The 25,078-nt window shown below is 36.4% G+C and overlaps 1 protein-coding gene across 2 annotated transcripts; it reads right to left on the reverse strand.

The window, feature by feature from the left end:
- Positions 1-558: 558 nt before the first annotated feature.
- LOC140154505 (uncharacterized) lies at positions 559-23,547 on the reverse strand. 2 transcript variants are annotated; one of them, XM_072177075.1, is made up of 18 exons: positions 23,389-23,547; positions 19,637-19,744; positions 18,875-19,080; positions 17,814-18,022; positions 16,798-16,958; positions 16,555-16,677; positions 14,415-14,591; positions 13,740-13,874; positions 12,982-13,089; positions 12,535-12,631; positions 11,697-11,763; positions 11,187-11,270; positions 10,282-10,400; positions 9,337-9,541; positions 8,783-8,858; positions 6,993-7,140; positions 5,376-5,455; positions 559-2,227 (listed from the first exon to the last, which is right to left on the reverse strand). In XM_072177075.1, exons 1-18 carry the CDS (start codon positions 23,463-23,465, stop codon positions 2,113-2,115), a joined length of 2,295 nt encoding a protein of 764 aa, XP_072033176.1. In that variant the 5' UTR covers positions 23,466-23,547; the 3' UTR covers positions 559-2,112. The 2 variants fall into 2 exon arrangements, with proteins under 2 accessions (XP_072033176.1, XP_072033183.1); XM_072177082.1 differs by lacking the exon at positions 19,637-19,744.
- Between the last annotated feature and the right edge of the window lie 1,531 nt (positions 23,548-25,078).

Below are 25,078 nucleotides of genomic sequence, written 5' to 3' on the forward strand. Positions count from 1 at the left end.
CATACCAAGTTAAACTACATGTAATGTTTGATAATTATAAATGAGTCTATTGTTGTACAGTACAATTGCAGAAAATAGTGAAAGAGGTACCCAAATTTACCAATATTTTTATTTTTTTGATAGGTAACAAACATAAATTTTGGTTTAAATTAAAATGACACAAAAACTTTTAACAACACAAACAAAAAGGGTGATGTTTTTGATCCAGTTTTATACAAATATCATCTGTTGAGTGCACCATGTGATATGGTATGCCAAAAGGAGGCACTTCTGCGCGGTGGTCAATTTTGAGTTTTTAACATATGTGACTCCTCGCCACAACTGAGCCGGATGTCGCCAATCATCATTTTTGAGATATTCAACCAAAATATTCTGCTTGAAATTAGCTTTAAAATGATGTATATCATGTCTATAGTACTTGACATTTAAGTAGTGAAAAATCAATAAAACAGTCAATAAATCCTTTCTTTCCTATTGTTTATTGTTAAGTTCGATGGAGCATATCTCAATAGTGGCACTGGCGACATCCGGGCTCAGTTGTGGCGAGGAGTCACATATCATTAAAATACAGATAATTTCCTTTTCAACGCTGCTTTTTTATTTGAAATCAGATATTCCTAAGTTATAGAATTACAAAGTTGGACTGTCCTGAAAGTCACAAATGAGATATCATCCTTTGAAATTCAATGTTTTGTGGCAAAAATGATCAAAGTTTACATCTTAAAGTGTCCAGAAATGCAAGTAGCATATGAAATGTCAGTCTCCTTTCATGATTGTGCCCAGAAGTGCCTCCTTTAGACATACCATGTCACATGTGCCTTGCTTGAGGATGTAGCATATTAATCAAATGTAAAAACACTTCCAAAGGAAAAGTTTGATAATAATTTCAGGAATCAAATGCTGTCTCACATCAGCAAACCAAAAATAAAGTATACAGATAAAGCCAAACTATAAAAATGTTAATACAGTCCAACCTCTCTTATCCGGACCTCTTTTATATGGATCTCTCTGTTATTCGGCTGTGAAATTTTCACAGAAAAACATGTTTTTGATGATTTAACACCTTAATTCCATGCTCTGAAATTATGCTTAGAATGACATCTATATTGCACAAAGCACTCTAAAGCCATCTTTTAGTGCTATTAGCACAATCTTTTGTTGTCACAATTTCAGTCCTTGGAACTTTCATTATACAGAATTACATGTAATTCACTTATCCGCATTTTTCACTTATCCGGACAATGCTTGGTCCCATCATGGCCGGATAAAAGAGGTTGGACTGTACTGTGAAAATAACATACATTACAGTATTTATATTATTAAATACTACGAAGCATGATATTTTCACAGTATTAAAATTTCACGTTTTGGAGAGAACTCATGTCTCTTTGACGTGAAATTTCACGAAATAGCACATTACCCCAGAGGCCTATAGGAAGAAAAAATAATTTACATACAGGAAAATTTCACCAATTAACTGTGCACTTGTAAAATTCGTGAAATTTTCATGGGCACAAAAATTTCTTGCTTTACAGTTGTTCAAAGCATGAGATCAAAGCGGATGAGTAAGGGACACATTGGTGCAGCGGTACGGGCTCTGCGTTGTTAGTAATCGGTGGATTGTGAGTTCAAGTCCCGGCGGTGCCATTGTGTTGTGCTCTTGGGCAAGGCATTTTACCTTACTTACCTCTCTCTACCCAGGGGTGAAATAGGGAGCTGTTATGAATATTGTTCATTGACTGCTGCCCAAAGGTATGAGCACGCCTTGGGCATTGTATGGCAGCTGACATATTCTAACGACAGCAGAATAAATGTAAAGTGCTTTGGTACATGTGCACATGTGAAATGCGCTGTATAAATACCAACATTTAGGCCTATTTGTTATTATTATGAGGATCCAGTGGGTGTGAGGATCTACAGGATCCCAAATGACCAACTGCTTTGGATATTTTTATGAGCCTAAGGTTATATGAAATTTTCCAAAAATCCTGAAAAAAATTCAATGTGATTTCTGAAACAAAATTGATGATAAATATACTGGTACATTTAAATCTAAAGTGACGTAACAATTATTTTTCCACAAAATAATACTGATGCTTTTAGAAGGCATGTTCATAATCCGTATGTTTTGAGTAGCGCTTCTGGAGATGGTTCTCTACCTCGAAACTGTTTGAAGACATCCATTGGATGTGTACCACCCCCTAGTGATAGTACTGTGTCACGAAACCTGTAACATACAAATAAAAAGAAAAAATCTTGAATAGGTTAATGTGCTTCATATAGAGACATTCTTAGGTAAAAAGTATACTATGGGACTCCATATTCAGAAATGAGTTCTAATCAGTGGCAGAATTTTTGATCAAAATTGCTCCAAAAAGTGGGAAATTTCCTAATTTTGGGTTTTACTGGGGAAAACTGGGGGGGCAAGAGTTCTGACTGGGGCATTTTCCTCCCATGCCCCCACCTCCGGCGGCGCCACTGGTTCTCATAGTTGTCACGGTTGTCACACAAATGAGTCTGATGTCAATCAAAACCAAACTTCAGTTTTCTATTTTATTACACGGGCCATTCACAGAGCTTTAATTTTCTGAACTACATTATAATTAGACTTATGGTTCCAGAGATATGGTCATTTTAAAACTACAAAGGAAGTTGAATACTATCTCAAATCAGTATTCCTGACATCAATTGCTTGATCTCATAACAAATGACTAACCATTATTTTCACATTACAACACTTTATCATTTAGTAGACATGAATACTTTAATTCCATTACATGCGTGCGTCTGTGTAACATGACTCTCGCGATATCCTAAGTCTCGCGCGCATACTTCATGCGCGACATGGCTACACTGTTAAAAAAGCAAAGAATAAACTGGTCTACTTTTCAGTAAGATTATCGAACTAAATTCCAAAAAGTTTACGAACAAGTCGGAGGATAATATAATTTATGTTCACAAAGGATAAAATTGTTACCCCGTTTGTTCTCATGAAATACAGGAAAATATCTACGGTCTATCTAGTATCCACTTTTAACAGCAGCTGTCCATTCACTATAATAAAAGTACAATATCTGTGTAATATGAGTGGGAAATTAGGTTCTGGGCACAATTTGTCAATTACCTTGCATTGTAGGTGGAGGCAAGAATTTTTAATACATGTCACCAAAATACACCAGATCCAAATGCATCTCCCAAAATTTTCAAGATGTTGACCATGAGCCAATCAAAAATGTATATATATATATATACAGGTCGAAGTTCTGCGTGACGCTGGTTATTTATATGGTCGACAGTTGGGTAAACAAAGTTTGGCACAGCGCCTGATAATAATGTAAAATACATTAAATTACACGACGTTTCGGGTCTAACCCTTTTACAAGTGTGAGCAAATGCAATGATACCTTACAGAAGCAAGCACAAAATGTGTGAGGCCATGAACAAAGGGAAGAAAAAAAACCCATTGGTGATGACCAAACACTTACATAATGAGATAAAGAAAGAACAAACCAAGCAAAAAGGAGAAGAAAACATCCTTTGTGCCTGACAGAACTTGTATACAAAAACAGTGGTAAGTGAGAAAATGATTACAACTACAAAAAGTAGTACAGCGGATACATGATAAAATAAAGCAAAATTGTCTAGAGCCGCAGATACATGAAAAACAATGAGTCATAAGCTAAAAGTGTCAAATTTGCTGTTTAAGCCACCAGGCTGAACAGTGCCGAGCTTGAAAATGAGTTTATGTTCTGCCATAATGAGATCCTTGTTGTTTCCTCTGGCATTGATGGCAGCGGTTACCTTGATGTCGTTGATGGTACATGTGGAAGGGGTTAAAATGCGCGCTACAGGAAAACCATCAAAATTGCATTTGATTGACCGCAGGTGTTCAGTGAAGCGGTCAGCAAGTCTTCTGCAGGTTTCCCCGACATAGAGGATGTTGCAACGGGTGCAGATAATGATATAAACTAGACTACAAGAAGTGCAAGTGAAAATTTCAAAAATTTCAAGACTCTCCAATCTGATCCCACCACGTCAGAGATCTTCAAGGATCCTCCGGTCACTGCTTTCAGAAGAGCTCGTAACATTTCGAACCATCTTGTTAGAGCATCTCATCCGCTCTGCCCAACACCGCACACTACCAACATCGGCACATACCGCTGCGGCAGACGTCGCTGCAACACTTGCAATTATGTCACCATGGAATCATACCATCAAATCCAGGGTCCCTCCGGACACTTCAACATAGCCAACCATTTCACTTGCACTTCTTGTAGTCTAGTTTATATCATTATCTGCACCCGTTGCAACATCCTCTATGTCGGGAAACCTGCAGAAGACTTGCTGACCGCTTCACTGAACACCTGCGGTCAATCAAATGCAATTTTGATGGTTTTCCTGTAGCGCGCATTTTAACCCCCTTCCACATGTACCATCAACGACATCAAGGTAACCGCTGCCATCAATGCCAGAGGAAACAACAAGGATCGCATCATGGCAGAACATAAACTCATTTTCAAGCTCGGCACTGTTCAGCCTGGTGGCTTAAACAGCAAATTTGACACTTTTAGCTTATGACTCATTGTTTTTCATGTATCTGCGGCTCTAGACAATTTTGCTTTATTTTATCATGTATCCGCTGTACTACTTTTTGTAGTTGTAATCATTTTCTCACTTACCACTGTTTTTGTATACAAGTTCTGTCAGGCACAAAGGATGTTTTCTTCTCCTTTTTGCTTGGTTTGTTCTTTCTTTATCTCATTATGTAAGTGTTTGGTCATCACCAATGGGTTTTTTTCTTCCCTTTGTTCATGGCCTCACACATTTTTTGCTTGCTTCTGTAAGGTATCATTGCATTTGCTCACACTTGTAAAAGGGTTAGACCCGCCACGTCGTGTAATTTAATGTATTTTACATTATTATCAGGCGCTGTGCCAAACTTTGTTTACCCAACTGTCGACCATATATATATATACACATATCTATCTATGAAGAACTTATTTCCACCACCATATGTGTGATGTGTCCCAGTTACTTTGACAAGTTTGACATTAGCAAAAATGAGTTGTACCATCAACAAGCCATTATTTACCACAACAATGCTGCATAACAATAAGCAGACTATTGTTCTCATTTGGGAAACAAAGGCCTCACATAGTATTGTTACTGTTCATGCATCCATCCACTATTTGCTTTGTAATGGTGCAACCAACTGAAATCATAATCACAACCCATTGCAATATCGCACAGGAAAATCAGAAACATGGGTTTGTGGACTTAACACGGTTTGGAAATAAGCTCTTCATATATAGATTTAACATATTTTTATCCATAGGGCATATTTTGCTTACCTACAGCCTATGTTAATATCTTACCTTTTCCCAACAAGAGCTACTTGTTCTCTGTTTTCAAGTCCTACATCTTCAAAGGCACTGAAGGCATCTGCTGCCATTACCTGAATTACATAATGACAGGATTAGATTGATGATAGTTACAATATAATTATAAAGTCTGCATTGGTTGGTACAATATATTTGAAAGTTTAACTTCTTGTTTTATTAAAATTAGACACAACCAATTCACTCAATGGAAACTATACTATACACAAGATAGTAGGAAAACTCATGAACATGACTCAACATAAATTATATTTGACCCGATCTGATCCACTCAGGCTAAAGTAAGATATTTTAAAAATTGAGTTACTACCATTACTAACTTGCTCAATACCTACACTTACTGATATTGAATCCCCAGGTCTCTAGAATACTTATGTTATGAACCTTTTATATATCCATTTTCGTATGTTTTTTTCTCCTCATTTTTGCCTACATCTCAGTTTCATTATTGCCGACTTTCGCCTGATTGGACCAGATCTGGTCACATACAGGGTGTCCCAGAAAAAAATTACAGAGCGAATAAAATTGAACGTAAGTCGAGAAATAGACATCAGAATCAAAAAATTTAAAATGTAACGCATAGCTTATTTTGTTGTGCATCATATACGAAAATTTTATTTGATTCGGTTGACTGGTTGCGAATAAATGAACGATTACACAATGCCTGCATCAATGCAGTTCATTCCAAGTTTGATCAACAGGCGCTTTTTTTCATACTCGCTCACCGCTTCCTAAAGTTTGTGAATCTCATTAAATTTAGTCCACATTATCTATTTTATAATCCGGCGATGTTATGTCATTCATGCTTTCACTTAAGATGATAACAGTTTGTCCGAGAATACTTTGATTTCTGCAATTGGAAGCTTTCCAACTTCAATTATGTATGTTGTGCAAAAATGTTATATTTTAACTTTCCAAAGAACATTTGAGCCAAGAATAACAATGATCAAGTGCTTACAGCTTTACGCGTGATTTTTGATACCATGCAACATTAATGTTGAAGTTTTAAAAGATTTAAACTTGGCATTACAATTTCTTTGAAATATTCCAAAAACATTATGTGTGTGAGAAATTTTTTAAGCCAGCTGGAATTCTTTATGCAATAATTCTTTATGCAACATTTATATCAACATTAACGAAAAAATATATTTACAAGAACCGAGCATCATCTCACATGCAAGCTTTCATTTACAATATCGTGCAGGTTTCCAAATTTGAACAAAACCTAATTAAATGTTTTGCAAGAAACAGATTGTATAAAAAGAACGAAAAGGATTTCACAGAGCAAAATATGAAGCCCATTGACAGTTAACCACTAGCGACTAGTCTAGCGTGCATTGTGTTGAATGATGTTCCTTTCAAACTTGGAATGAAGTGAAATGACGCATGCATTATGTAATCGCTCATTTCTTCGCGATCAATCAACCGATTCCAGTAAAATTGGCGTATAAGATGCAGAATAAGATGGGATACACGCTGATGTTTAGATTTGTGGATTCTGATGTCTAATTCTCGACTTACGTCCACATTTATTCGTCCGGTAATTTTTTCTGAGACACCCTGTATAAAGGTGTATCAAAATAAGCCGTTTACCTCTGCCCATTTGTAGGAGTAGTAACCTGCAGCATATCCACCTGCGAATATATGGCTAAATCCACAAGGGAATCTGTCTTCAGGTAATGGATGTAGTATGGTGTATTCTGATGCTGCTCTCTTCATTACATCTTGCCATGGATCAGTGCTGTAAACAAAGCAATGTGAAACTATTACCAAGGAGATCAATTTAAAGAAAGGAGCGATTGGAAAGTAATTTTGTGGGACATGAGAGCACATCAGACATATCAAATTGCATTCTGAATACGAAGAATGTCCTTCTGATATCAAATAATTTAGAATTTTTTTTTAATTTGCGATATAATGCAATTTTATGACAAATTATTAATTAATGATAATTTTTAAATGTTTGATGTATAACAGTCCTCAAAGTAAACTTAATAAATCTAACGATATGTACTTAAAGTGTATGTAGCTGGGATGAAAAGCCAACAGTCAATCAAAAATTTTGACCTTTCATATTGAAGATATACATTTTTCCCCATAAGACCTAATTGTTTTGGTGTTTTGGGAAAAAAATTTCTGTGTGTTTTGGGGAAAATCCATATCTTCAACACGAAAGGGGTGAAAATTTTCAATTGATCGTTGGCTTTTCATCCCAACAACATACACTTTAAGTACATATCATTAGATTGATTAAGTTTACTTCTATAACATCAAAAATAACAATTTTTAATCATTTCAAAAAATCAAAATATTTTATCAGAAGGACAATCAGAATGCAATTCGATATGTCTGATGTGCTCTCATGTCCTACAAAAATACTGTTGAAACGCTCATACCCCACCCTTTAAGAACAAAAAATGGGCCGCTTTACAATACAAAGGACTGTACTCATTATTTTAAGCCGTAATATGGTTCACTGAACTTTACCACACATCATAATAAGTCTCAAAATCAATTGTAAGAGCTGCATCAAAAGTTCTATTTCTCAAATGCTATTTACAATTGGTAAGTATTCTAAGTAATATCATTGACTGCATCACATACTGTCATATCTCAAAAGGCTGCCTTGTATGATTTTTTTTATTATGTCATCCAATTGTGATGAAATACACTGTAAAATTAACTTTATATATTACTTTTGAGGTATTATCATAATATTACAATCTCATGTCCATTCATCAAAGAAAAAAGCATGCTGAAATACAAAATAACAATATGAAATACAGCAATGATAATAAAAATCACACAAGGCAACCTTTTGAGAAACGACAGTATGTAATGCAGGCGACAATCCATAAAGTTACGATAGGCAAAGAGTGCTTGTAACTTTATTCTTGTTGCCTAACAGGAGGATATTGGATTGAGGAGGTATAAAACAAAGCTGCAAAACACACCATCCTTCTTGCTGAGGTCACACATTTGGCACAGGAGATAAAGCCATATATTTCTTTCACACCCTCAAAAAAGGGCAGAATCTCTTTTCATTTGATTCTTCCACCACTGTACATAGGGTTCCCGCACCTGGAAGCCTTTAAAATTCAAGGACTTTTCGAGGACTTTCAAGATCCAAAAGCATGATTTTCAAGGACTTCCCACAACACAAAAATCATGATGCGGCTCTCCATGCAGCACATATTAACGAAAGTGACAGCTCCTCTCCACTCCCCAAATGTTGTTAAAATTATACTTTAGGTATATTCCAATTTTCAAGGACCTTGTGCAAATTTCCAGGACTTTCAAGGCCTTGAAAAGATGTTTTCAAATTCAAGGAATGCGGGAACCCTGTACTGTACATACTGACTTTACCCTGGTCTGGTTTTTACCTTGTGTGCATTTCCATATCTAATGCTGAGAAGTAGAGTTGTCTTAACATCCCAGATCCAGCCATGTACTTGCGTGCTGTCAATGATATAAAAATTTAAATAATATTTATTACAATGGAAGAACAGTGCCAAAAATATATTTCTTTGTTTGAAGTAGCTAGTGCAACACACATACCACAAAATTACAAAAACTTGAGTTTTGTACCAATTAATCAAGCTAGATTTTACATAATTTTATTAAGATATATCTCAAAACCAACTTGGTAATATCTAAATAATCATTTTGACAACTAAGAAATGCTATATTATAACGAAAATATCAATAAATTGGCATACACAGTGTATATGACCTTCACCTGCCAATATATTGGATCTTTTCAAACAAATTGTATTTTAGTGCAAAAAGTTATTACTTTGAACTCAAAAATGTGTGCAATTGCCATAAAGAAGTTATTTTTTATTTTCTATGCATCTGAAACTCAGGGAGTACAGATTATTTGCATGTAACAAGGTATATTAGCTAAATTTTTATGTGATAAAGCGACCGTCCTTACCGTTGACTAGTTGTTGGAATAGTTGATTTGGTATAGTTTCTCCTGTTTGATAATGTCCAGTGACTGTTTTAATAGTTGAGCTATCATAGAGCCAATTCTCCATGAATTGTGATGGTAATTCAACTGCATCCCATTCAATGTTATTGATACCAGCAGCACCAGAGTATGGCATGGTGGTTAACATATGCTGTAAACCATGACCAAACTGACAAAATAAAAAGAGATAAAAAGTTCAAACTAGTGCAGGAGACTTCTTCAACTCTACTAAATGCTATGTAAATATGTGACATGGTATATCAAAAAGAGACATTTTGGGGCAGGTTATCAATTTTGAGTGTTTTACATATCTTAAATATAGAGATATTTTGCTCCACAACGCTGTTTTCCGCAATGAAATCGGACATTCCTAAGTGAAGATATTGAGTTGCTAAGTTATGGTATTATAAAATTGAAAATTGAGATATCAGCCTTTAAAAATATTATTGACAATGTTGAGAGTAGGAATGACCTTGAAAAATGTAATATACTGTGCTGAAACCATCAGACAATATTTTAAACATTATTAACATCACAAATTTGCAACAAACCCAAATTGTGAAAAAAATCATCCCCAGGCAGATTTTTTGCTATTCTCCATTTACAATCCCGCCCAAAAGTGTCTCCTTTCGATATACCACGTCACATATATACAAAATGTAATTTTTAAAATGGATGTCAAGGCACTGCAGTGGAGTGCATACAGCTAGAACGCAACAAGGTCCTGAAAAGACAGGACATGATTATGTAAAGATGTTCAAAGTCAAAATGCCATAGGGAAACTAGAGTATGGAGAAATACCTTGAAGGACAAGTATGGAGCATGTCCTACCTTACATGGCTAACCACTGTTGAAGAGTACTTGACATCGTTTTGATAGCATGAACATATGAGGTTGTATAGAACTAACCTCATGAAATAATGTCTCAGCTTCCCTGAATGTCATCAATGAAGGTCTGTCTTTGAGGGGTGGAGTTTGGTTGCATATTAGATAAGCTACTGGGTTCCGCTTTAACAATCGGCTCTTTCCTGAATCAATAAAAGAATACAAGTCAATGGTGAGCAATAAAAAGGTTAAGGGTGGACGAGGTATTGTTGGTCGAAGCAACCAAAAAATTGATTGTCATTATCTAAATCAATATATTATTGAAAAATAGCACTTCGATGTTTTGCAAGAGTGCTTTCTACAAATCATATACTTTGAAAACTTGCTTAATTTATTGTTGCTAATGAGTTATGTACATTTTACAAAAGTGTTGTTGTTTCAGCCCTTTTTACAACATAACTCAAGAACCACAAGATCTACAAAAGTATATCTGTGATATTTAAATTCTTCAACACGCTCGCTATGAATTGAGCAATGCAATTTATGCCAATCCTCACTACCATTCGCAAGATGCTGTGAACTACCAAATCGCAACAATTTAAAATAGTGGCTAACCTTAAAGCAACATTTACCACAGATACAACAACAACAACAACATCAGCTTACTCATCTGTCAACCTCATGTAATCGTAACAGCCTAATTTTTGTTGCTTTGTTAACATTTGTAACATTTTTAGGCTGTAATTGTAACATTTATCTTATTTCTACACATTGCTGACACTGAGAGAACTAAGTAATGAGTCAAAATCATTCAAGTCATTTCCAAATATAGCATATGTTAATTTATGATATGTATGATGTCTATGTAAGAATGTCTTTGTAAGATCAACTTGTGAACTTAATAACAAGCAAAGTTAAAGTTCAAAATTGGCAAAGTGGGAGCAAATACATGCATGAAAATTACTACTAGCTACCAAACAAAAACTCACCTTGGCAGGTATTCATCCACGCACCTCCATTTTTCTCAGCAGGTCTTGTGTATGGGTCCAAGAAAAATGATGCTATGTGCTTACCTGAAGATTATATATAATACAATATGTTGTAGTTATCAATCTTGGTTAAGTATCGGACGACTGGTTTCATGTTCCCTTATAATAAATATGACTGATAAGACAAACCAAAACTGTATCGCATTGGGACAATTTATAACATTAAATGCCAGGATTGTCCGTCACAGAATATCGGTGAAACTGAGCTTCCACAGTCCAAGTGAGTGTCTGAACACGAACGCGAAGCGCCACCAGTATGTGCCCACATGAAAGCAGTCAAACACACATTCCATCCAAAGGAAGTTCAAATTTTACACTAGGTCCCTAGATGGTACCAGAGGGGAAGAGGCCATTTACATCACAGCTGTGAATATGGACATCAACAAAGACTTAGGCAGCCAACCCCTCCTTCCACCTACAAGAAGCTTATCAGGATCTTTCCCAACTCACCCTTATCATTCAGGATATCAAAGAATCCGACATCTTCATGCCAAACCTCTGCTGCACCATCTGCAGGCTGAAAGAACAAATTGAAATATAAAATAAAGCATTAATCTATACATTTGAACCTAGAAGTTACACTAGTTACATCAGCCTACAAATTAATTGCAAACATGGTGAAAATTATGTTTATTATTAAAATTCCTGTCGATCAGAACAACAAAGACAAAGACCTACTTATAAGGGGATATATGGACAAGCGGATACATGGACAAAATACAGTAAGCCAAATAATTAAGGTACCAGTTACGTTCACCCCCTGTATACCCTAAACAAAGGCAGATATGTCATAATTGGAACCAACAGCCAATAGCTGCATCTTTTAGCTCGGATTTAAGACCTCATTCGTTGAAATTGTTCAAGAAATAAAGACATGACGATCAAAAAAACCAAAGGAAGATGCAAATGTAAAAGTCGCAGTTTGCCACATTGCACGCCCTATTGATTTGTACACAAAGCGTTCACGAACAAGATAACCAGCGCCGTGCTTTCATTGATTAGCACAGAAAACTAGCGTCGTGCTTTCATTGATTAGAACACAAAAGTGCAACTTTTTATTTCGTATCTTCATTAGGTTTTGGATCACCGTTTCTTTAATTCTCAACCAATTTCAACAAATAAGGTCTTAAATTAGAGCTAAAGAGTACCGGCGTCGACTGCTTGTTTTAATTTTGACACCTGTATCTTTATTTAGGATATACAGGGGTGAACACAACTGGTACCTTAATTCTTTTGCTAACTGTAGAGGAGGAAAACAACCATCATTCAATCATCATTAAATACTTACCTTAATAGTGACACCAAACAGAAATGATGTTAAGTTGAACATACCCTCTAACACTCTTGGTAGTGGAAAGAATGGTCTCAGATCTTCATCATTAAAGCTGGAAGTATAAAGCCAATATTTATCATATTCATTACTGAAAATCATCAAGTCCCAAAGTAATCAGGTTTTTATTTATTTTATTCAAATAAATGAAATTGTTTCATGGTGATGGTGTAGTTAATTTAAAAGCCCAAAAGTGTAAAAGCAACTTCCATAGGGTACAATATGATATTTTCTATTCTTGCTCATATCAACTGCTCAGTGCCAGAAGTGGGTAAGTACAATAGCTGCCATGTGTAGATGGGTATAATATACTGTGGGTAAATTGCAAAATGTTCACAGGGCAGCTATTGCACTTACCCACTTCTGGTACCGAGCAGTCAATATATTAGATTAATATCAACTTACTTGAAGAGTTGTTCCCTTTGTCTTTCTGACCAGAATCCGACATCCCATAATTGTAGGTCACCAGCAAACCCATTGGATGTAGCAAAAGATTTCAGTTCATTGAACTCCCTGGATAGTTTAAAAGTAGAAAAGATCACATGTCAAAGAGGTCTAATGTATGAATAGCAGAAAATATGCAATGATGTTAGTTGCTAATTATATAATATTGGATGGCATTGAGGGTTGTTTGAGAATATACTGCACGTGCCATGAATGATATTCAACGAGCCGGGCTCAGGCATTCAACGTCCAGGCAGTGTTGCCTTCATATTGTCTGTTTCGTTTACGCTATTGGCTGTTGCCGCATTAAATGACTGTCGGCCACCATCGTCTGGTCCCAGCAGCATATATGAGGACCAATTGTTCCATGAAGTATGAAATATGAAAGTGCTATGTCCATATCCCATTTTTTGCACGCAACAAGAAGGCATGCAATTCTATAGCATAAATGCGAAGGCACAGAATGTGTGCGTATATGTTCAATGGAACGATTGGCCGCATGAATATGCAAGAATGCTCATTGCATACAAAGCACTGTCTATGTGTTATTTCACTGAAATATCACATCCTGCTGGCAAAATATCATATATATGTGGTCAACGTTGTGCCTTGGACATTAAGCAAGTAAGCAGGTAGAACAGTGCACTGCCCAATGGTATGTTTCATCCAGTAATATCAGACGCAATAATAATTTTTCAATCATTCTATATTAACTTTACCTTTGTGCTGCTTGTTTACTCTTCTCCTTGAGACCATGAATTAACTGCCACACATTGTCCACCTTGCCGGCCATCTTGGTTGATAATGACATCACTGCAAAGTTATCATATCCTAGCAACTTGGCTTGCTCTTGCCTAATAAAAATACAATCGGTTTTCTGTATGTCATTTTACTATGTATAATGCAGGTTGCTTCCTTCTGTAATTCACTATTTAAGAAATACATAATCTAGCCAGTATATATTTTACAGTTAGATGCACTGTTTGCTAGGACACTTCTAAACATCACTGTATAAATGCATATAACATAATATGAATCTGTAATTATTCATCTGATATGATTGGCTGACTCTACTAAGCTTTTTCCCTTGAACAGACTAGTGAAATAACCTGGTTGAAGGCATGTGCTTCAGCCATCAACATAACAAGAGTACAACCTTTTCATTAGAACCTATATAATAATGTGATACAATCAATGAGAGGGCAGGATGGCACAGCAGTGCAGGCCTCAACTCTTTATCACAAGGCTATACAAGTTTGAACCCCGGTAGTGCCATTGTTTTGCACTTATTATGGCCTCTTCTTAACCTCATTATCTCACCAGCCAAATGTCTGGCTATCTCCAGCCAATCTCTCAGCTCCCCATTCTTGCAGTGTCTTATGTCTACACTATACCTTAGTTTCCTAATTTCTTCAATGATGCCACTGTTATCATGTTCCCCACTAGATGCCCTGGCTATATAGGCTCTGTACACCTGCTCCCTAAGCTCCCTATTTTTGCTGTGTCTCATGAAGGGGTCATAACATGGCATGTCAAGGCTCACTTGCCATGGACCATTCACTGGATCAGCTCTGAAATTCAAGATAAAAGATTTTATAGAAATGTATTATCCATAAGTTTGGTGGTAATGTTATGTTATTTACTTACTCTGCATTTTCCATCCTTGTGCAAATTGTCTACAAAATATTGTTGACATAAAAACTAGTGCAGCATTTATTTGATTTATTTTATATTTCTTTATGAGCTATTCCAGATGAATTCTGCATCCATAATCCAGAGTAGTTCCATTCAGTGTTTACTTTTAGAGTTGTGAAATAAGATATTTTGATTTGAATTCGATACAAAGTAAGATTGGCAACTTATGTGGTTGACAGTGGAAAGGCAGTTCCACAACTGTTCTGCTCATACATGAAAAGGACAATGATCTGAATTATACTTAGGAACATACGCGGCAGGGTTCGCAGGTTTTTGCTGCAGGTGGAAAAAAACGCAGTTTTAACCAGTTTTATTTTGCCAGCAAAAATGGCAAAAACTAAAAAAGCGATTAATAGTTCAGTTTTTTCATCGCAAAACAAATTATTAAGTTACCAAAATAATTTCATCTTACTATAAATAGGGGAATGTTGTATGTATCTATGTATCTATGTATCTATCTATGTATGCCTATAAAGGCTCCGTCAGTTTCGATCCAAATGTCGCCAAATTCATACGGGAGATCGATGAATATACGGGAACGTGTTTAAACTTTATTTGGTCGAAAACGGTCAAGAATTGGCTGCAAAAACATTGAAAATATGGTTAAAAACGGTTTTTTTGTTATGAAAATCGGTTGTCGGCCTACGCGTCACTGCAGCTGGCCGGCAGCGCGTCGGGCGCCGTGGCGTAACGCCAGACTACGCCAATGGCGTAAATGGCGCAGAGCCACGCGACTGCGAGCCAGAGACCAGTGGACATGATAATACGGAAAGAAGGAAAAAGAAAGGACAAAAAGGTACATGGACGGGTCACGGATTATGATAACGGGTGAACACGTCCATGAACACGCTTATATGAGAGGACGAATAAATACGGAAAAAGATGTTTGTTGTATAAACAACATGAAGCGGTACTATAAAGAAAAATAAAATTAAAATGAGGACAAAAAAGTACGAATAATAGGCCAACGGGTTAAAGTAACTAAATGAAACGGAACGAAACAAAGAAGGAAAGAAACTAATCAGGAAATGTAAGAAAAAAGAAGCTAAAATAATGAGAACAGAGATAAATAAAAACATGGAAACGGGAAATCACAAGCAGCAAATAAACAAAGAAGTTAAAGGAAATGTAAGAAAGAACAGATTTAGAAAAATAAAATGTACCTTTTCAATGATTCTACCTGTTCAGTATAAATTATTCCTGTTATGGTGAACGCTCCCATCTAGCGGGGACCCGCGCGAAGCGCGGGTATCCCGCTAGTGAGTGTAACAAGGCAAGAATTTGCATTTTTTAAATATTTTATAAGTAATATATTAAGAAATTAAAGGCATGCGTTTTCTTTGCTCAAGTGCATTTAACCGAAATGTGGCACATATCATATTCAAAACTTTTTCATTGACATTTTAAGGACATAAAATATATTTGAGTGACTATATGTGTGTTTTTGCCATTTTTTGCCATTTTTGCTGGTTTAAACCAGGCAAAAACTGTTTTTGCCCCTTTCACAGCAAAAACAGGTTTTTGCCGGCAAAAACCAAACCCTGATACGTGGCATGTCCCAGCAAACCAACATAACAGCATCACATTTCAACAGTCTATTATAAGTCTCACAAGTTTTAGGTTAAATATACTTTCCTTAAATAAATGATGACAAGTATGTCTTGAAAACTATAACAACTACATGCATAAAGTCTCCTGTATCTTGAGCATATTTTTAGGTGGATATGTGCACTTACTTTACTTAACCTTGGTCCTATAATACAATCAATTAAAGTTGCAAAAATGTACATTGTAATAAATACATGTTGTGCAAGTGTAGCTCCAGTTACATATACTTACTTTGTGGGGTCATCTGCTCCATTTGCTGCCATCAATTGCAATAAAGAGTCAGGAAGGCCCTCAACATCCTTTTTGTCTGTTAGCAACAATTTAAATGCCTTTGTGGAATCTAGCACATTATTGCTGAAATATGAAACAAATTATAACAAATATAAAATAAATTATTAAGTTTGCTTGCATATTGTCATACATATCCAGAAATGCACAAATACAAAGCCCATCTTGCATGCACTGACGACTCACCTGAAATTGTTGGCAAGTTTGGCTCCTTGCAGAAGCATTTCATTGAACCTTTCTTTGGCTGTTCCAGTTAGTTCTACTCCTCCAAGTTTTGCTGATCTTAGTGCTGTATCAAGGAGTCTTTGTTGAACACCATCCAAATCTGATCTGGTTTCATTCAGTTTCTGAAAAAAAAACCCGTAACCACAAGTAAGTACATTTATCTGGTAACTTTTTTTACTCACGGCAGACCAGGGCTCTCAAAATTGGTGTCTTAAATATAATGTGCTTTTGATCAGACTTGTCTATTCAATAAAATTGGATGAGTCAGTATGACATATTTTATATAGAAACTAAGGTTAATATTTTCTTTGCTTTGAGTCTAAAACTGTTGTTCACATCATTATATGAAACAATATTCTGCCAACGTAAGCCCTTTATACTGTCCAACCTCTCGTAAGTATCTGGCCATGATGGGACCACCGACCAAGCATTGGCTGGATAAGTGAAAAATCAGGATAAGTGAATTTACATTTAATTCTGCATTAAATGTCTGAAGTTCTAACATTGAAACAGCAAAAGGTTCCTCAAAATGGGGTAAAATAATAACACCGAAATATGGTATTTGAGTGCTGCATGCCACAGAGTTATGTCCTTTTAAATGCTTCAGAGCATAAAATCAAGCTCTCAAAGCATTAAAAACATGTTTTCCTATGACGATCACATAACAGAGATCCATATGAAAGAGGTCCAGGTAAGAGAGGTTGGAATGTGATGGGTCTATCTTCACTTTTCCTTCAACAATCAACATTACTATGGACCACAATGGCCTCATCCCAAAGGCATAGTTCAATAACCTCAATTAAACAATCATAGTGCAAAATTTGACCTCAAGTTTCAGAGTATGAGTTTTTGTACCCAAATTTTCAAAGGTCATGTAATGAATGTGCAAATGTATAAGGGTTAAAGAACTGTGCCTTGATAGATGAGCATGTTGTGGATCCTAGTGCTTGTCATTTGTGTGACCTCTAAGAACTTACCTTCATAGCACCATATAACGGCAGACTCTGTGTCAGTGTAGTCGTTACCTTGACAACATTAGGCTGTACTTGCTGATAGGCTTCTCTCAATTCTGGACTATTCTTGACAGAGTTGAGGTGGCTAACAACGCCCCAACCATATTCTAATGGTGCCTCCATCTTCTCTAGTGGATCTGAGATAGATGACCAGTTGACCTTGTGATCTGGAGCTAAGAAAAAAAAAGAACATTGTGGATAGCTTATGTGTTAACACTAGATTTGAGAATAGCCAAGTTTAGTCCACGAATGTGACTTGTGATGCTTAATATTTTTTGTGCTAATATAAATGGTAGTTTATTTCCCATTTATCAACATGACTAATACTATGACCACAACCAAAATCCAAAACTAGTTGTAGCTAGTGTTTACTGGATTTAAGTTCAATAATTCTAGATTAATCAAAAAATTGGCTTACGACTCTTGTGAAATATGAAATTATTATTAAATCACCAAATCAAATCTGAAATGAACACTGAAATGAGTAACACAATATGAGTAATGAGTAACCAATAATCACTGAAATGGTCACTGACACACCACTGACAATTTGATCATTTCAGTAGAATAAGTGAGTTTCAGTGTAATTTATTATAATCCCAATGAAATGATCAAATATTCAGTAAGAGTGTTTCAGTGATCATTTCAGTGATTATTACAGTGTTACTCAAGTTCATTTCAGATTTTAGTGATTTTATTTCATAGTGAATTAATGGTGCTGAAAGGGAGTGGTTAGTGGTAATGCATTTTCAAATTCCTGCAGCAAAATGCTCTTATAAATAAAAGTGAGGATGCTTTTAAAGTCTCCTGGACAAAATTTTACCACTGACTGTTTTTGTATTTATAAGTTTTTTTGTTCAAGCTAACTTGGGGTCTAGTACACGGTATGCTGCATCCCATATTGATACAAAAATAATTTAATTCCTGTGGTCATTATGACTGCTTTAGGGCAGCCTTGGGAAAACATTGATCAATTTTTTTTTTTTAAATCTTCATAAGGCATAATCAAAGTTAAAAACAAATACCTTGCAATTTTGTTTCAAAATCCTTGACCCCTTGTTCAAAGTCCGACACAAGTTGATTGACTCCGGGTACTACATGCTTGGCATTGATTGATGTGAATTCAGGTAATCCATCTTGTCTTAGTAGTGGATTATTTTCTGGATGCTGGTGATCAGGGGCTGATGCTGTTGTGCAATAACCTCTTAATGTGGATTGTGCATTTATATATCTGCAATGAAAAAAAATGAAAAGAAAGAACTGAATGCTTTATCATAAAATTGAATCGCTACTAAGTCAATGTCAAAACAGTTGAAAACATGTGATAATAATGAATAGCAATGACTTTTGCAATGGTGGTTGATGAACGTCTACTTTGTTCAGCTGATTCGGGTTATTCCTTCATGTAATTATACACAAAATTAGGGCTAGGGTTAGGCTTAGGATTAGTGTTAGGAATAGGTTAGGGTTAGGATTAGCTTACACAAAATAATTACATGAAGGATCAACCGATTATGCCAAGATTAATGATTTGAAAAATGATAAAATTTGAAATAATAATGAATAATTTCAGGGCCTAGATTTGGACAAGAATCACAGAATCGATTCTCGTAATGATTCTCATAAGATTTGGTTGCGAGAATCAACTTCTCTCATTGTATCATACAGGAAGTGCAGTGACTATGATGGATTTTGATTCTCACACACCAAGACGAAATCTAGGCCATAACAATGTCTAATGTAGAGCTCCTTTCCAGTGTTTGTGGCTTATTGTGGTTGAGTCATACCTGTAAAATATGTTGCTCGGAGCAGGACAAGATGATGATGATGAAGCAGCGGTTAATGTAAAATGGATAAAAGCCACCACAACCACCACCACAAGAGTCACTTGCAATCTGCGCAGGAGAAAATGCGATTAATTAGTGGAATGGAGACTGTATTTTAGCAACATGTTACCTTGATGAATGATGAAAAAGAGAGCACAGAGTGTAAAAAGTATATCCATCAAATGTGTCATCGACCCTCAGACACACACACAGGCATTTATGCCTGTTCTGCAGCAGCCTATTTTGTTGACATTTTTATACTGTTTACTTTTATTTGAGTGCAGAGGTATCGACGTGTTACCGGAGGATTCAGTGAGAGTGTAACTTTTGATGACTGCAAAAATGCATTTGTAAATTGTAGTCCATTTCTACCCACTAAATGTAGATATTTAATAAATGTAGATATTTATATAGCGCTTTATGCCGTAAACAGCCTGAAAGCGCTTTACATTTATTCCGCCATCATTAGAATATGTCGAAACCATGTTTGCAGCCTACAAGTGGCGCAGGGTCCATCAGTACAATGACTGTGACTACCCCTAACAGCTTCCATTAGCATTGCACCTGGGTGGGGTGAGGCAAGCGAGGCAAAGCGCCTTGCCCAAGGGCGCAACACGGTGGTGGGATGGACGGGGAATCGAACCCACGCACGTCGAGCAAGCTCTCAGATTATGAGTCCAAGATTATGAGTCCATGGCCGTAACCACTGAGCCACCGTGCCCTCTCAGTATACGTCGAACAACCGAATACAAGCACAACGTACGGACCAATATATTTTTGTAAACATTTTAGGCCTATAACAAAATGTATATTTCGTACAAACTGTACAACTAAAGTTTCTACCCTGTGACCTATAAAAGTTACCTGTTATCAAAGTGTCCGCAAAAAACTGGTCATCGCAAGTATCTTTGATGCTGAAAAATAAGGATATTCACGCAGGGACAGGCCAAAAACCTTACCTCGATCGTAAAATCCAGCCGATGCATGTGACAGCATGTCATAAATAATTCATTATTCCATTGTGTAAATGACAGTGATTGTGTCCATGTATTGCACCTGCGATCTCGTGCGAGCAGTTGTCAAGCTGAATTTAATAAATTACTTGATCGCTGGATCACCACGTGAATTCGCCTCTCGAAAACCTCTACAAGGTTGTTGCATCGAGCACGCTGACTGGCTTAGCAATTATCAAAGTAACTTAGCAATTACTTTACTGGCGAGTCACATTAATTAATACCGTAAAAGGCTGTCGCGTTCATTGATTGGCTTACGATTTCAAAGAATGGCTTTTGCAACCAATCACAATACAGGTTATATGACGTCCGTCGGAAATTTTGCATACGTCCATGATGACGTCATGCCCCAGCGCCACGAGGCTGGCTTTTCTGCGAGTGGTATAAAGTCAGTTTCACACCTGTGATTTAATGGAGCACATCCACAGCGCATTTGACAGATAAATGAAATGGGCAATTCTGAGCAACAGGATTCCATGAAATGGACGATTATGTAAGTTATTCTACAGGATCGGTAATAATTAAGAGCTGGTCTGCTGCATTTGAAGTGCATATTGAAGTTTGTAAGTTTGTGACTTCGTATGTTATGCATGTATTATATCCAGGCTGGACACATCACACTACCGTGTGATGTGTCCAGTTCGTCGCCGAACTCGCATATAACATGGAGAGCTTAGCATAACGGCCTGCCTATTTACGCTTCCTGAAAACACTCTTGCACACAAGGTCTTAGCCAGCCATACGTCCACCAGTCTTTAAGACGGCCTAATCTAATTTTAGACGGGTGGATTTAATGGATTTTACAGATGTGATAGCTCTAAAACAGGTGATTTTAAGGTTATATGAACTTGAGACTAATTCAGAGTGACATGTAAAGGCCAAATCAGGACATATTTGACCCTAGTGACCCTTCTATGGGTATAGACAAGTTGTTTTATATTTGAGGGTCAAATTTTGGTGTCTGCTTGGACGGGTGGTTTCTGATTTCTGGCTAAGACTCTGCTTGCACATAACATACAAAACCACAAATTCACTAACTTCAACTTGCACTACCGACACCATGAAAAATATTTTAATTATTACCGATCCTTCAGAATACTTGCAAATATTGGCAGTTTCATAAAATCCTGCTGCTGAAAATCGTAAATTCCACAATCTTCTGTCAGATCCAGGTCAGTAATCACAGGTGGGCGAATCTACCAGCGTGACAAGACCAGAGATAAAAGGATGAGAGGCCACGCCTGCATACAAATAGCTAGCCTGATTGGCAAGCGTCGTCGCTGGCCAGATCTTCTACGGTCGTGTATGATGAGTAGAGACCATAGAGCCCTATATAGGGCTCTGTGGAAGAAACGGTTCCTAATTTTGAAGCCATGGATAATATATTCATTTATACGAGAACCATATTTTTTACCAATCACAGAACAGAATTTCACTTAACTCACAGCTGTCAATCATTCTTGTGAAACGTAAGCTCCGCCTAGTATCAAGGTCTTCTTCTGCGCATTGGTTGTGCGCATTAACTAGCCTCCAGCACAAATCCTGTGCACACGATCAGGTTGGATGGGCGGTTTACGCCTGGTTTACACAACAGGAACTGCGATGCATCCTAAACTGGATCGTCTCCGTGTATTCGCATTGCATGGTGGGTAATCGCCTGCCAATTTATGCGTAGCTCCACGCTCACAACAGTTTAAAATCAACACAGGTAAATCCATATAAAAATTAACATGGACACAAAATTGACATAGCTTATGTAATTCAAATAATAAAATAATAAAATGTAATATTATCATGATAGATGCACGCTTTTATTAAAACTTGAAAAGATTATTAAGTCCAATAATTTGTTTGTGTTAGCTTGCACGAGTCACAAAATGGCGACCCATCACGCATTTTCTGCATGTGCCGACATTAGTAACTCATAGTGACTGTCCTCAAACTAGCGCCAGTGTGTCTCAGGCCTGATAACGACCCCAGGTAATTTAATGCAGAAAGTTTTCTTGCGAACAGCTGCAGGTGACAATTAAACAATGAACACGGCTTGTTTATGTACATGCGTGGGGAGGCTTGTACGTCAGCTGACGTGTTTTGGACATGTTCCGCGTAAAAAGTGTCGTTTTCTTCATGAAAAATACCAGCGATGACCAGTTTTTGTGGGCTATTTGATTTACAGGTATGTCGGTTCGTCATAGGGTAGAAATGATAGCTGTACAATTTGTATAACATACAGTTTAACATAGGCCTAAACATTTATGGGCACAAATCGACCTTCCGTATTATGCACAAGTATGTGGAAGTGGCAGGCATATGCATGTATGTGCAATTGATATTATAGGAAGCTTAAATTGGCAGGCTCTCATGCAATGTATCTGTCTCTTCCGAACATATATGGACGTTCAGGGCAAGTCATACTGAAGTATGACTTGCCCACACAGGGTATACCCTCTCAGTGTAACAATACGTTCATATTTTTTTATATTTTTTACACAAATAATGAAATTTTTCTGAAATAATGAATTTTTCAATACTGATATATTTTTTTATGGAAATGTTACAGTATGGCTTCAATTTATTTTAAGAATTACAGATTTTGTCAAAAATACATCCATGCAAAGGTGACGAATTCGACACTCGCTGGCTTTATTTTAAGCTAAAAACACCTAAAAACGGACAAGGTTTTCTTGAATTGCAATTTACCTTTTAATAGAGCATGCTCTTCGAGCGTGTCTTCGACACTCATATCTACACAGAATTCTCGTTACTGATGAACTCATTTTGCGACAAACATGCACAAAAGTTTCAGCAAAAAATGTCACGAAGGCAAGACTTCGCTGAATTCGGCACCTTGTCTTTTTAACCTTTGACCCGTCAAGTGAAAGCAAAATTATATGGTTTTATTTATTTTTTATTCAACAAGTATCGTGTTTAAAATTATTGAACATAACAAAATGGTGAAATATATAAAAATATATATGTTTTGCATGTAATTTATTTAAATTTAAGTCTATTAAAATACATCAAATAATAATAATATTTTAAAAAGAGCGAGTGAGGATGTTTTGCTGCCAATCATCCCATCATCCTGACCAAGGAAGATGAATAGAGCACGAAGTGCGATGGAATTGCAACTCCGATCATCGATGTGAGGTCAGCGATCGTCACGCTTGCAACATGTGGACGTAGATGGCAGCAGCATTTTTCTTTAATTAGCATATTCGTGACGTCATGTTAACGTAAGTCTCCACAGCACTACGCATATTTTTTTTAGGTAGCTTTTAGTACTATCGTGGTGGCAGCAGCATTTTTCTTCACTTTTCTAAAATGGCGGCGCCCAGGGTTTAATGACAAATTCTTCAATTTATCAATATTTCATGAAAATTTACCAAACAAACGGATACAGTAATGACAGCTAATATTTAAAGTACATGTATAAATGGTCACAGTTATAAAAGAAAGAATATAAGAAACATAAACAAATGAATTGTAGCAATATTCAATATTAATGGCAGCACCGCTGTTCATATCGCCCCACAGCGATAATTCAGTTATAGCGCCGCCGTAGACTTATCCGTAAATGCGCAGTCGTTTATACTATCACGAGAGGGCGGGTACAACATGGCGATATCCTTGTAACAATGTAAACACGGAAGAGAGCAGACAAACAAGCTGCAAACTTCAGTTTTTCGTCATTTTAGCAAAAGTTACTTGATATACTGAAAAGAATACATTTCAAGCAACTAGTCAGTATATTTGGTTTCGATGTGGGGATAAATTTTTGCAAATGTGATCGGTCTAATTTGCGCCAAGTCCGTATGCATCCACCATTGCCGGTACACAGTAACGCTACACATTCGTCGATACTCGCGGTACTGACTGATTGATGGTAAGTTTTTACTACCTTGCGTGGTTTACATTTCATATCTATTTGTATTAAATAAAAATTTAACATATAAACAAGCTTGTCTATAAGCTGAAATCAGGGTAGCAGATTATTTATGTTCTCAAATAAGCGTGTATATTAAGGCATTATTTTAGCACAAAGGTAAAGTTTCCGAATTTTGCAACCTTGTCATTAATACGGAAAGGCACAACATAAACCGAATTTAATTTTGAATTAACATTAAATTGGATAGTAAGCATTAAGTTTATATATATTTAAACAATTCTCATTGTAAAATCATTAGGGTAGTAGCATTATTAAAGCATGATATTCAGATTTTGTAACAAAAAACCATATAAAAAATATAGTACATTGTAGGCCTACCGTACGTATATGTTCATGTGTTGAATCAGTTCAAATTTCAAACGTTTGAGGAGTGTGAGTTCCAATTAGATAATGCTGTATAATCCCTAAACAGGATATTTATGTGATGAAGAGTGACCAACA

This window comes from Amphiura filiformis, chromosome 1 (assembly GCF_039555335.1).
Source record: "Amphiura filiformis chromosome 1, Afil_fr2py, whole genome shotgun sequence".
NCBI classification, from domain to species: Eukaryota; Metazoa; Echinodermata; class Ophiuroidea; order Amphilepidida; family Amphiuridae; genus Amphiura; species Amphiura filiformis.